Source organism: Olea europaea, chromosome 12 (genome assembly GCF_002742605.1).
Source record: "Olea europaea var. sylvestris chromosome 12, O_europaea_v1, whole genome shotgun sequence".
Classification (NCBI taxonomy): Eukaryota; Viridiplantae; Streptophyta; class Magnoliopsida; order Lamiales; family Oleaceae; genus Olea; species Olea europaea.
This window is the reverse complement of record NC_036248.1, coordinates 21,298,647-21,313,836: the sequence shown is the minus strand read 5'-3', so window position 1 is coordinate 21,313,836 and position 15,190 is coordinate 21,298,647. Positions and strand designations below refer to the sequence as shown.

Below are 15,190 nucleotides of genomic sequence, written 5' to 3'. Positions count from 1 at the left end.
AGCAAAATCAAAATCCGAGTAGCCTATCACCTCAAGGTGATTTGAACGTTGAAATATAAGCATATAATCTTTAGTTTTCTTCAAATATCTCATGAATTTCTTAGTTTCTTTCCAATGGTCTTGTCCTGGATTTGACTGAAACGTGCTAAGGACACTGGCTGCATAGGCTATATCTGTTCTAGTGCAAACTGGGACATACATCAAACTCTTTACAGCACTAGCATATGTAATCATCTTCATAGATTCCTTTTCTATCTCATTCATTGGATATTAAGTTTTGCTAAACTTATCTTCTTTTATGATAGGTATATTATCAGGTGCACAATTTTGCATATTGAATCATTTTAGAACGCGTCGTATATAAGCTTTCTATAAAAGTCCCAACAAGCCACGATTTCTATCACAGTCTATTTCAATGCCAAGTACATAAGAAGCTTCTTCAAGATCTTTCATTTCAAAATTGACAGACAACATTTTCTTTGTCTTATGAAGCAAACCAAAGTCACTACTAGCAAACAAAATATCATCAACATATAACACAAGAAAAATAAAATTTCTTCCACTGGTTTTGAGATAAATGTATGATCAACTGTATTTTCAACAAAATCAAGAGAAGTCACAACCTCGTCATACTTCGAATATCACTGTCGTGATGCTTGATTGAGGCCATAAAAAAATTTGTATAACTTGCATGCTAAGTTTTCTTTTCCTTTCACTACAAAACTTTCAGGTTGTCTTAACATCCATCTGATGAAGCTCCAAATTATAATGTGCCACGAGTACCATGATAATTCGAAAGGAATCTTTTGATGAAACAGGTGAGAAGATTTCAACATAATCAATGTTTTCTCGTTGAGTAAAACCCTTTTACAACCAATCTCGCTTTCTTTTTGTTCAACATTATCTTTCGAATCCAATTTGCTTTTGAAAATTTGCTTGTTATCTATAACTTTAGTACATGGAGGAAGTTTAACGAGTTCCCAAACTTTATTCTATTCCATAGAATTCATTTTATCTTCCATAACATTTATCCATTTATTTAACTCAGGACTTGTCAATGCTTGATTATAAGTAATATGATCAACAATATGCGTAATATTGAAATCACTCTCCAATAAATAGGTAATGTAATCCTTGGGCAATGCAGACCTCCTTTCCCTATGCAATCTTCTAACTTATGGCTTAGAAACTGACTCAATCGTTATTGGAGGAGGACTTGGAAGTTCCTTTTCGTTCTCTGGTATTTCATTAACAACTTCAACTGGTTGATAACTAACTCTTTTATGTATAACTGGAACTGGAACAACAACTTGATTTGGTTCAACAAAAAGTTCTCTCAATGTAAAACTCTCACTATCATCAAAACCATTCTCCAAAAATTTAGTAGTAATGGACTTAACAATTCTTGTGCCACGATTTGGACAATAGAACTTCCTTTTGATCTGTCTGGGTACCCAATAAAGTAACCAGGAGTGAATTTCGGGTCTAATTTATTTTCAAATGGATTATAAATCCTAACCTCTGGACATTTCCAAACTTTAAAGTGAGCCAAACTTGGTTTACGTCTTGTTCATAATTCAAAATGTGTCTTTACAACAGTTTTACTTAGAACTCCATTCAAAATATATATAGCAGTTTTCAAAGCTTCACCCAATAAATATTCTGACAAATTTGTTCTACTTATCATGCTCCTGACCAAATTTGTTCAACTTTTCCAGGTTTGCACTTCAACTCCTCCTCCGTCGTACCTGCCATCGAGACTAATCCTTCTTTTTCTTCGCCTTTGAGTTTTTCCTTTCGTTGCTAAAATCTCTTGTCGAAGTGGATGGAAACTCTGCCTACGTCACCACCGTGTAGATTGCTTTTGATCGTTGAGAGAAGAAGGGGTGAGTTAGGGTTTCATCAAATGAGGATGTATTCTATTTATATTTAGACAGATATTCCATTTGTGTTGTATTTGTTTGGGCTGTGATCCAATCCAATAGACAAGAAGGAGGTAAACTAGTTTTTCAATAGTAGAGGAACTCTTCAAGTGTGAAAAGGGGTTACAAAAATGAATAGGAACTCGAAGCGCCTCTTATAAGAGAATGTGTGCGTGTGTGTACACACAAACACATTGTGAGCACATATAAATTTAATAGATAAAATAATTTAATTTATAATTTGTGGTTATTTAAATTTTGCGTGTATTTTATTCAAAAACAATTATTTTATAAACTTTTAATATATTTTTCCTTTTGGAATTATCTTGGGAATAGATAAAATATATTTTAATAGATAAAAATATTTTTATATTTTATTCAAAAACAATTTTTTGGTTTTTTTAAATTAAATTTTTAATTAATAAGCAGGATTGATTGAAATTACACTTTTGTTGAATTTATTTATTATTTTTTTTGCAACGTTTAATAAACATTTCAAAAAAAGAAACTTTTTGCAACACTCAATAAACATTGCAAAAAGTCAACATATATCTTATTAACAACGTTTACTAAATGTTGCAGTTTCTCTTTTTGTAAGGTTTAATAAACGTTGGTAGAAGTTTAACATTCTACAGTGTTTAATAAATGTTGCAAAAAGAGAAAATTTTCACAACATTCAATAAATATTGCAAAAAGTGAGCCTATTTCATATAAACAACAATCTCAAAATGTTGCCAAAGGTTTCTCTTTTGCAATTTTTAATAAATGTCACCAAAAGTTTAGCATTCTGCAACACTCAATAAATGTTACAGAAAGACGACATTAACAATTTACATTTTAAAAATATTGCCATACCTCAGTTATATATACAATGGTAGAATTCATTTGTTAGAATGTTGCGATAGGAATCTTTAGCAACTTTCAATTAACAAATATTGCCTTTTATGTGTTGCAAAATGTCATTTTTGATGAATTGATGCATTAATTTTATTACATTAAATATTTATTTAGATGTTAGGATATGTGTGAAACAACCAAATTAAAAGGCCATTTAAATTAGTGAATATGGATTCTATTTTTTAAAATTGAATAATTCAATTGAGGAAAGAAATATAAGTTATATTTTTATACTGAAAGCTATTAATAAAAATTAATGTATTAAAAGATTAATTTAGGGAATTATTGACACATGGAAAAGAAAAGAACTTTTTTTTTAAATTTCTTGTTGAATATACTGAATTAATGTTATTAATTAATTATTAACAAAACTAAAATTAAATAAGGGTATATTAGGCATATAGTTAAATATATAAAGAATTAATGTTATTAATTAATTATTAACAAAGCTAAATTAAATAAGGGTATATTAGGTATATAGCTAAATATATAAGGGTAAATTGGGTATTTAAAAGTTTTTACTCAGTCCTCCATTTTAATGTAGGGTAATAGTTATATGTACACTACAATTTTTATTTCTTACACCACATTTTAATTGCACTTAAGATTTTTAATCTTTGCTCATTATATCACTTATGTTCTAAGAATTTTTAGTGTCATTTTTATTCTTAAGATTTTCATTAGTTAACATATTTTGTATTTAATAACAATGTTATGTTCAATAGTCCTTTGACATGCGTAAACTAACTTATTTTTCATTCATATTTTTAAAAAAGTTAATAAATAAAATACACGAAAAAATATTTTCCCTTATTTCAAAACATGAAAATAAATTATTTGATATACTAATTAATAGAAGGTTGAAGATAAATATTTGGTAAAAATAGTTAAGAAAATAAATGCTGCAATAAGTAAAGATTGATGAGTTTAACTTCAATTAAAATGTGGTGGCGATATAACAACTCTTTAATGTATAGTAGATATACAGTATGGATATATTTTGCTATCTTTTGGTTAAGATTCGTGTGATTTTTGATGGTTCTAGTTTTTATTTTATACAATCTTGAAAACAGGAATGAAAAATTCGTTAATTTAGCTTGAGTTTAAACTTGGGGTTATGATGTTTATGAAAGAAATTGGTTAGGTGATTTCTATTTAAAATTTGAATTGGTTTTGGTATGTACGTACTTTATGATTGTATGGATTATGATAGAACCTTGTCTCATTCCATCGAGTGAAACATGCTGCGGAGCGATAATCTGGGGCAAGAAGGGGAGCATTATTTTCTCAGCAAGTGTTTTCACTGGTTTTCATGCCAAGAATGTTCATGTCGAACTCGGGCAATATGATATCAAAGTAAGGTTCACTTTGAAATGGTTAGAGAGAAACAAAGTGAACCTGAAATGTTGGACGGAGGAGTTGGTGTATGAGGAGGGAAATTTGAAAGGGAATAAAGTGAGGGAAGAAGATGTTCCAAATGTAGCACCATTTTTTTTTTTTTTGATATCCAGGTATCCCAATTTACACCAGAATAAATCCTGGACCTCCAAAACCCATGCCCCTAGAACCTTAGAGGGGGTAAATCGCGGGATATGTCTCAACTGGATCACAGGTTCCCCCCATTGACTGTACACTTTTGCGTACAAGAGATCCTCCACCACAGTAATTGTTCTATACCGGCCACAGATTCCCACCAGGAATCGAACTCTCCACCCTGTAGCTGGAAGCAAGGCAATGTTGATTGATCCACCAGTTGAGTTGTGCTCCGGGGGCTCCAAATGTAGCACTTTTTTTTTTGATACCCAGGTGTCCCAACTTCGCCAGACTAAATCCTGGACCCCTAGCCACCGGCCCCTCACTAACAGAGGTAAACCGCATGTTGTGTCCTTATTGGATCACAGGTTCCCACCCGGTCTAAACTCCTGGCCTCAAGAGAGCTTTCCTCCATAGTGATTGATCCACTAATAAATTGCCCATTTATTGGATCACAGGTTCCCACCAGAAATCGAACTCTCCACGCTGAGGTTGCGAGCGCGCCAAAGGTGATTGATCCACCAACTCGGATGTGCCCGGGGGCTTCCAAATGTAGCACTTTATTTAGATATTGAGTGAACCTGTTGATTGATGCAATGATGCAGGTCTTGTTACAAACCAATAATTATTGTTTCATATGATTGATTTTTTTTTTCCTCATTTATTGATTTTCTCGTCTTTGTTGATATTTAATAAGGTATAAAAATTTGTGTCATTAATTATTCTATGTACTATTAAAATCAATGAAAAAAATGTTAGCAACTTTACACACTATTAACCAACGAAGTTGTATCTATAACAAAACTGTTTCTTTATTTTTAGACAATTCAAAGTGAATGACCCATTAAAAAAATATTACGTCACCATCAAGGTTAGAAACTTATTTACTCTGTTTTAGGGGTGTAAGCGGTCCGATTTTACCGGTTTTTGACAAATTTTCAAACCAAACCGTTTAAAACGGTTTGAGAAAAACCCAAACCTAAACCAAACCATTTTGAACGGTTTGAAAAAAACTCAAACCTAAAACTAACGGTTTGGTCCGATTTTAAACCGCCAGTTTCGCCATATATTTTTTGCTCGTCTACTGTTATGTCATTAGTTCATTGAATTTAATATATATTTATATCTCACTAGTAATAAATCTAAAACAAACTAACCCCTATTTGAATCAAATTTTTGGGATAAAAAAATGAAAATTTGGATTGTTATTCTACAAGTCCAGCCGTCTTTGTTAACCTGCTATTTCATGTGTGGGACCCAACTTCCTCTCCAATAGTCAATTTTCTCATTATGATGATATGAAAAATATGGCTCAAACAGAGACTAAATATATCTACTATAAATTTAAATATTAACTAAATCAAAGTGAAATCACAATAAACTAAAACATAGTTTTTTTTTTCATTTTTGTTCACCTTTTTTAGGTTAATGACGATAAAATAACGTTACAATACAAGTCTACTAAACTAGATATAAGGTCAAAAAAATAACGATGTCTAACAAGACCTCGTGATTATTATATCTGAAAAAAGATATTGATTAAACAAAGAGAATAACCAACTACAATAATAAAGCAATTGTTTATAGTATCTAAACATAACAATTACACAAGTTTACGTTTGTATGATGTTATGAAACACATTTAATTTCAAATTCTTAACTTAGTTTGCTCCAAAAAAATTATTGATCTGAAACTTTATTTGTAGCAAATATTATCACCGAAGGTCTAGAATCTCTTTGTCTTCGATTTGGTATAATAGACTTCAATTTGACTTTGAAGATGCGTGAAAAATCTGAAAAGAAGTGTGTGGTGCCGGTGGCTCAAAACTGTGTTGGGTGTCGACTGGAGTTCGTCTAAATTTTGAAGAGGAAAAAGGTATTTGATAGATTATGTTAGTCTTAAAATTATTAAATATATATTAGGATTATTGGATGATGATGATGATGATGATAATAATAATAATATATCTGTATTAGAAAATTAGGAATTGACAAAAATACCCACAAATGACAAAATTATTGAATTTTACATATTTGGATGAATTTTCAAAAATTTTCATTTTTTTATTTTTATATATTTTTTCACCGGTCCGGTTTGGTTTTAAACCGTAATTAAAATTCTCAAACCTAAACCAAACCATTTTGACCGGTTTGGTTTGGGTCAAAACCATTTCGTTGACCGGGTCCACGTGGCACCAAACCGACGGTTTCTAAAATGCGATTTCGGTTCGATTTTCCGATTTTGCGATTTTTGCTTACAGCCCTACTCTGTTTCATAAATTGATATATTAATATTTTAATACATAAAATATCTTCAATTTTAAAATGCACTTGTTTGGGAAATTAAAATCTAAATTTTAATTCAAATCAAAGTAACCAATTGATTCCAACAACATATTTTATAAAATTCATAATTTTTCAATCACACATTTCATCGACTTTTATCAAAATTTACTAAAAATTTAATTTTAATTTTCACCCAATAAGAATCTAATATGTCAAATATAAAAAGAAAAAAAAATTTAGTGGTAAGACTTTTGGTTTGCTTCCTTATGATCATCAGTTCGAGTCCTTTCAAAGTCACTGAGGTGAGTATCTGACTGTAAATTTTAAGATCCGGTGTGATTAGTCGAAGTGCGCGTAAACTGGCCCTAATACCTTCAAACATAAAATAATAATAATAATAATAAATAAATAAATAAATAAATAAATAGAAAAAAATAAACACGCATGCTCATAAGACCAAAGTTGACATTCGCAAACATGGAAAAATTCAAACGACGAAATGGGCGCGGACCCGTTAACATCATGCCAAGTCAAGAAATGGTTTCCAAAGACGGTGCCATGTGTTGAATTATCATTGGCTTTACAGAGAACGGCAGTGCCTTCCTTTCCTATGATACTTCTCCAAATCATAAATAATAAAATAATTTAACTTTTTTTTTCTCTCTCTTTTTTATTTCTCCGCCGTAGGAATTTTTATTTTCCATTTTCCATCTTTCAATTTTCAAAGATTTCAAATTCGATCATCGCAACTGAAAGGTAAAAACCCTAATCTCTTTCTTATGGAGTTTTTGGAAAATTGATCGTTCATATTTTTATTTAAATTGAAGAACTTAATAAGGTAAAAATGGGTAGGAGGTTTTACAAATTCTTCAGTTCCCCTTTTACCTTATATTTATTTTATTTTGCAAGAGATCACGAGATTTAGAGAGGTTATCTGATTGGCTTTTTATTTATTTATTTATTTTTTCAATCAATATTCAACCGAAAGTTGGAATTACTTTTGCGACAGTAAGAATTTTGATATATACTGCAAGAACTTGAATTTCTTATATTAATTTAATTTTTTATAAAATCATGAGACTTACCAAAGTTATCTGATTGATACTTGGATATTTTCTGTTAATTTTATCTGGATTTTTGATCTTTTTGTAAGAGCTGTCCGTTAACTAAGACAGGTTTGGGGTAATTTAACTTGTTAAGAATTTTGTCACAGTTTGTGTCATTACCTCGTGTTGAGTTGCAATAATATATAATCAAGAAAAAATTGCCATGAATTTTTTTACTTTAAGCTTAATTTTTTGAGAGAGGAGTATCTGGTATTATCTTGAATTATTGTCGTTTGATACTAGAATGCTTATAGATGAAATTGAGTTCTGTTCATGATTATTATCCTTATTTGCTGTTTTCTTTGCATCTCAATACCGGAAAGGGTCGAGTAGATTTTTTTTTGATTTGAAATAAGTATCTGGTGCCACTTCAAATGCCATCATCTGTTTCTCCCCCGTGGCAAGAGAAGGCTAGTGATTTCTTTCAATCATCAGGTAATTTCTAGTCAACTCGATAAATTCAACATAGAGTGTTTGTCATCGAGTTAATTAAATCACTCACCACTGACATTTGACTTTGGTTACTGTTTGCTCATCCAAAAACAAAGGTTACTATCCGTTCAATCACTTTTGCAAAAAGTTACCCTTCAATCACCCGGGTTGTCTCCATCTGTCTATCTGGATAAACAAATACACGTGGTGGATGAAAATCCTACTTGTCAACAAACGCGGTTAATTATTGACACTTGGACAAAAACAAATAATTGAGATAACATTTTCCCTTTAAATTTGCAAGAAACCTTTTTTTTTTCTCTTTCCTAAATCAAAATTAATTTTCTCAATTCTTCACATTGAGCCCTAAATTGACTGCGAATCGATTTGTTCTCCCCTGCAAATTGGTCTCCATCAAAATCAAGAAACAATGTCTCCTTCCAAACCACCTTCCCAAGAAAAAAGGGAATCGAAATTGCCCTCAAATTGAAACTACTTTGTTGTGGAGCATCCACGCTTGAGGACTGTAATAAATTGCTTCATCCACAGGTCAAATGTTATGCAATAATTACGATGAGTGGATTGAAGTTATATGGATGGTGTAGGGATGTTTGTGGTATGCTGTTTCAGCTCGATGGTTGTAATGTTAGGTATAGTAGTGTTGATGGTTGTAAAATCATCAAAGTAAACATGATGTATTTTACAGTATTAAATTGAATGTGTTCCTTTTGTGTTCATCTTAGTTACATTTATGTTTAGTTTTATGTTGATGGTTGTGAAATCATCAAAGGAAATTTCTAATGCTGGTGAACTGGGATTATGATGATGCACAAGAACACAAAGCCACTTCAATTCACATGAATACATAAACTGCTGATGAACTATGCTCATGATGATACACACTTCACTTCAATAACATCCAAATGAAAGTGAAACTAAAATTTTAAAGAAAATACTGGTATTCAACGTTAACGCAGTAACAACAAATACTATTGGAATTCAGACATGATTATAAGAACAAAAATTTAATAACAAAATCTCATTCTAATTGCATCTGATCAAGTTCAACATTACACCAAATTAATTTTCACTTCACACCATTCAACTGTTATACAATATAGAAATTAATCACAAAATTACATTAGTGCATTGTTGTTTGTTTTCTTCAAAACCCAAAATACACCCATGAAACAAAATGATAACACTATCGAGTTGCTGTATTTTTCCTTGGAGTTGCAAATGGAATTGACCCTCGAACAATCCTTTTGTTTTTTGCTATGGCTGCCCTCTCTCTCTCTCTCTCTCTTGGTTATCTATCAATTGCAAGTCTTCCACCAAAGTGTTAAGTTGAGCTTCCCTCGTTGTCAAACTGACTAGCTCATTAAGTGTAGGACCATAGTTTGTAAATTGTGCTCTACTAGTTACACTAATTCTAGAGGTTGGTATGAATTGAAAATTAGATGTTGATTCTGGTGGTTGCACTTCAGATACTGGCATACTCGATGGTCTCCTAGGCACATGTTTTGCCTGTATTAGTCATCATATATGATTACAAAGATCATTTCACATATTTATTAATGGAAGATATTGGGATGAACTTGGTTACCCTTAAGCTCTCACTTTGAACATGGTTGGAGCTTTTTTCATTTATAGGATCTGTAGTCCCATAATACCAATCCTGTAACAACCATTTAAACGAAGATCAATTGTTTATATCGTCTGGAAAATAATTTAAAAACACAATATAGAATTTACTATAAACTAACCTCTTGTGGTGCATTAGTTTTTTGACGATACTTTTTTTTTAATTTTTTAATTTTAATTTTTTATTATTTTTTATTATGATGTCTCTTGTTGTGGCCTGACACTACAAGTAATCATTATAGTACCCTTCTTATTCAACTTTACTTTGGACTCGGAACGAGTTAAAACATCTTCTTCTTCCCGTCTTCGTCTCTTCCTTTGTTTTCTTCTGCTTTTAGGCAAAAACCATTTGGGTAGTTTCACTGGGGGAGTATCTACTTGAGGCCATAATTTTGTCCCGTTGATAGGATTGATTATATTCTCGAAACAACTCATATATGTGCTCACTCTATAACACTCATGTACATTCTTCCGAGGCTCATCTCTTTTATCTAAAATAGAAGCAACTACAGGAGCACAAGGAATCCCTGATAAATCCCATCTCCGACATGCACATATCTTGTTCAATAGATCAACAACATATTCTCCAATCGCACATTTCACATAAGATTGTGTCTATCCAGACCAATCAACCTCACATCTCTCTGCTAACTCAATGGACATCATTAGCTTCTGTTGCACTTTAGGAAATAAAGGCCCTATGACTTTCTTCACCCAAATGTTGTATAAACCACTTTCATGTAGTAGCATCCGTTTTCTCTACTATAGCATATGCTACTGGGTAAATGCAATCTAATGCCACTGTTATAAGCAATTGCCCTCCAAATTTCCCTTTCAAGAAACACCCATCAAACCCTAAAAGGTTGCCTACAACCGGCCAAAAACCCTCTCTTGCAAGCTTCTAAACACACACACATATTCCTTGAAACTTTGAAGCATGTACGGCAACAATGCATGTAAATCCCAAATTAGTTCTCAAAATTCCAGCAGCAAAAAACCTAAGCAATCCAAACTGATGCTCATCAGATCCCTATATCATTGCCCTGACATATCTTCTATTCCTCCACGCTGTAACTTTATTGATTGTCAACTTGAAATAATCCTTTACCGCCTTCATAATTAGCTTAGACTTCCAATCAGGGTCAACTTTAAAGGTTTCTAAATATCTCTTCGCTATATATTTGGTGGTGCAATACTATTTGTTCCATCCCTCCTACATGTATGTTTTGAGTTTTTAGATTTTATTTGCACGCACCCTTTTTTTATTCCATGATGCCCATATCCTCCATGTGCTGCCTAATTTACAAATGGTCTAGGCTCTGAACTCATCATTTGGCCTAAACTTAAAGTTGCACCTGGTTGCTACCCCGTGGTTCCAAATTGCTCGCCTAAATTCCTCTATATTTTAAAACTGTTTTCCAACCTCGAGCCGAGAATCTAACTTCTCCTTCTCTGGATCATAAACCGGGAAATGAGAAGTGTTTTCTTCATTGGAAGAATAATCTGTGTGCAAATCCTCTTCATTTGCAGTAGCCATCATCTGATCCTAACTTTTCTTCCTTAATAGCCGCAAGTTCCACGCTAGGGTCTGTATTCAATCCAACCAAAATATGTTCACTTGTATTATTGTCAAACTGAAAATCATCATCGTTGATATCATTGTCTAAGTGATTCAAATGACATTCAATGGGTAACACTTCGTCATCTTCAAATGTATTATCTGCAAATTAAGTATTGGAGCATCGTGAGTATACAATTGTACAGAGGGCTATAAAATATAGAAATAAGCATATGGGTGAACATCAAGTAACATAAAATTTTAGGCAACTCTGTCTTGCTATAACTATGAATAATGATAGTGTGACCGGCCTAGAACATGTACATACTTACAGTTTCATTCCATCAAAAAATGTTAAAGTTATTTACCTCCTTGTAGTCCCTCTTCTATTGTCTCCAAAATTGCTTCTTCAACGCCTGCCATTAGGAGGTCTGGTGGGTCACCTCTTTTCCTTGAACCAAAGAACGAATTAGGCACTTTTGTGGAGCTTGATTACACTGTCTTTTTTTGGTTGAGGAATCTAGGATTCTATGAAATTGGAGTTTTCTTAATTTGGAGTTCTATGAGAAATCGTTTCAATTTGGGCTTCACATTGGACGAAATGGTTTGGGGATAATGTGGAGAAGGTATTGATTTGGAATTTGCTTCAGCGAATCGGGAATTTCATTAAAGGATGAAGAAAAACATTAGTTCAATTAATTGTTTTTGTCTGGGTGTCAATAATTAACGACGTTTGTTGACACGTAGGATTTTCATCCGTCCCGTGTATTTTTTTTTTATCCAGATAGAAGGATGGAGACAACTCGAGTGATGGATGGGTAACTTTTTACAAAAGTGAGCGAACAATGAGTAACATTTTATTTTTGGGTGAGCAAGTAGTAATCATAGCCAGATGTTAGTGATGAGTGATTTAACTAACTCGTTTATCATTTGTGTATGTTGTTTTGTTTTGTATTTGTTTTATTTTTTTATTTTTATTTTTTGGTGCCCGCAATATAAATTAATGCCCTACTATTAGTGCACAGGTGTGAAGCTTAAAGAAGCAGGGGGAGCTGCTGGAACTTTTGTGGGGGAGGTTGCGAAGGATGCAAAAGGAAATGTTGCTGATGTGGCAGGGAAAGTTGGGTCAGTAGTCAAGAGCCGGTGGACGCTTCTTCAACAGCCATCTACCAGACATGCCATGCAGGAAAGGCTTATTTCTGCAGCTGCAAGTACCAGCATTTTTTTACGGAGGGGAATTTCAGAGACGAAAGAGAAGGTTGTTGTCGGGAAGATAAAAGTTGAAGAGGTAATACATATAGAGAACTTGATATTGGAAGTCACTCAGAATGTATTTTAATAAATAGGTAAAGTAGAAAATGAAAATGCACAAAAACTAGTGCAATTGCCAGTAAATGAATGAATTAAGTGAAGGACAAGTTGACATTTGATGCACGTTCTGCTTAAACCTAAAGAAGTTCCAAACCATAAAAAAATGACGTTGCTCAATAGCATGTGTTAGAAGAAGGAATTATGTACCAAAATTAAAATTATCCAATGTGTTTGCAAATGATTTGATTGTATCAGAGATTTTGGAAGAAATAACTCTACGTAAGCACGATGGTGAAAAACGATGTCGACCCCCAAGTTTATATGTTGTAAGGCTTAGCTTCTTGTTGTTGTTATGACTTAGAGAAGAAGAAAGGAAGTCGAAAAACAACAAAAAATAAATAAAGAAGAAGAATTTAGGTTGATCCAATTGTATCCCTTTTTGTTCCGTAATTAGATTGGGTATATAAATTTGTTTGCTTTGACATAAAAAGTCCGTTGAATCATTTAGTTGTTTTTGTTAAAGGGTTTTCTGACTCCACGGGATTATGGTGGATAGAAACTTATAAGTCCCTTCCAGACATTTAATATCCTTTTGGCTTTTTGAACAAGATCCGTTGACCTTTATCTGAAGGTTAGGTGCTCTAATCTGTGTATTTGAGAGGAATTAGCAAATGTCATAAAATTGGCATCTTCCTTGACCTGCTTTCTCTACACAGATATTCATGACATTGGCCATCTTGTTCTGTTTTACATGGTTTGGCCACTTGTCTTTCATCCTATGCTTATCTGTCTGTCCTGTGACTCAAATTAACTCTTGAGAGACTTGATAAGAGAAACTTACTATTCAGGTCACAGACTGTAACTAAATTTGGAACTGATGTTATGTTTAGTAATTCTATGGAGAAACAATGCCAGTTTCCATATGAATAATAAATTTGTATAATAACAGGGTATCATCAGAAATTTATAATCTCACAGATTTTACAGTTTAGGAGAATAAAAGGTTCTAATGGTTAGATTGGATTTATAGCAAAGGAACATAGCTGCCGCCATCATTGTTCTGTAGCACTTCTCTACTGCCTTAACACATGATTAAAGTATGCAGAACTGTGTTTCATACTAGACGAAGATAAGCCTTTTTACTTTAAATTGATGAAGGTGTATTCATGATATAATCGTTGTACAGGTAGCCAAGAAGACTGCACAAAAAAGCAAGATTCTCCTTACTGATATTGAGCGATGGCAAAAAGTATGTGCTTCTTAAAAAGAAAATTCTTTTCTTTTCCATTTATGTTGCTGGAAATTGAAAGTTTCTAATTCTACATTCTGCAGGGAGTTGCAAGCACTGATGGTAGGCCTTTTCCTACTTTGATTGTCTTGTTAACTAAGATCACAGTCCAAGAATTTCAATTGGAGTCAGTTTTTTGTTTGGGTGTTTTTTTTTTTTTTAATCATCACTAGCTTCAGTCGAATGTAAAAGTAGTTTTACCATTTTTGGTGCACAACTTCAACACTTGTATCATATGTTGTTGCTGCTAGTAATGCCTTTTATTAACAGAATGCATTACCTAGCATTTTCTATATCTAAATAGATCACAGTATCTGCAGTCTCGAAATATAATAGCTAAATACTTTAATAGACCGTCACATCTTTTGTTCACCTCAGTATTTGGAGTCCCAATTGAGATTACTGTCCAGCGCCAAGAGTCCACAAGGCCAGTTCCTTTTATATTGGTGAAGTGTGCAGATCATCTCGTATTATCAGGTGATATGATGTAAACAGAAACAATCATTTAATCGCAGAGGTTTACATCACTTAATACCAATTTCGGTGTTGAGGGTAACCTTGATGTTTTTATGGATAGGACTGAACTCACAAGAGTTGTTCAAGGCCCCAGGAGACAAAAAGGTGATTCGGCAGTTAGTTTCCTTGTACAATCAAGGTACTTGTATAAGTATTCAATTTTAAAATCTTTTTCCCCAGTATTATTTCAACCACGCATTCTATTGGACCCCCAATCCCCCTTTTTTAACCACACTTTCCAAAAAAATTATTTTTTCCTTGGAAAAATCTGTGCTGACCAAGCGTTATATGTTATTTGCACCACTCCACTTACTGTTTTTGTCTGGCTTTTGTTTTTTGTTTTTATTTATTTATTTTTATTTTCAACTTTTTTTCTTTTCTTTTTGCATGTTCAGAACCAAATGCATCGCTCCCAGAGGGTGTAAATCCAGTTGATGTTGCAGCTCTTATGAAGTGTTACATTGCAAGCCTTCCTGAGCCGTTAACAACCTTTGAGTTATATAATGAAATCAGAAATGCTCGCTCTAGCATACACCTGATGAGAAATATACTGAAGAGGCTTCCAACTGTCAACTACATGACTCTGGAATTAGTTACCGCCCTTCTACTCCGTACTAGTCAGAAGTCTCTTCTTAACAAGGTAGAACACCCCCCCCCCCCCCCCCCCCCTCCCCCCTTTTTTTTGTTTTTTTTGTTG

The 15,190-nt window shown here is 33.0% G+C and overlaps 1 protein-coding gene across 6 annotated transcripts in view; it reads left to right on the top strand.

Moving 5' to 3' along the window:
- Positions 1-7,298: 7,298 nt before the first annotated feature.
- LOC111406055 (uncharacterized Rho GTPase-activating protein At5g61530) overlaps positions 7,299-15,190 on the top strand; it is a 10,098-nt gene continuing 2,206 nt past the window's right edge. The window contains exons 1-8 of one of the 6 annotated variants that reach the window (XM_023035243.1): positions 7,299-7,394; positions 8,101-8,179; positions 12,404-12,666; positions 13,876-13,938; positions 14,022-14,040; positions 14,356-14,454; positions 14,555-14,632; positions 14,889-15,133. In XM_023035243.1, coding sequence (XP_022891011.1) covers positions 8,119-8,179; positions 12,404-12,666; positions 13,876-13,938; positions 14,022-14,040; positions 14,356-14,454; positions 14,555-14,632; positions 14,889-15,133 — 828 coding nt within the window. In that variant the 5' untranslated portion in view covers positions 7,299-7,394; positions 8,101-8,118. Of the gene's footprint in view, positions 7,395-7,593; positions 8,180-12,396; positions 12,667-13,875; positions 13,939-14,021; positions 14,041-14,355; positions 14,455-14,554; positions 14,633-14,888; positions 15,134-15,190 lie in introns of those variants that run through there. The other 5 variants (XM_023035245.1, XM_023035240.1, XM_023035242.1 and 2 more) reach the window with 5 other exon arrangements.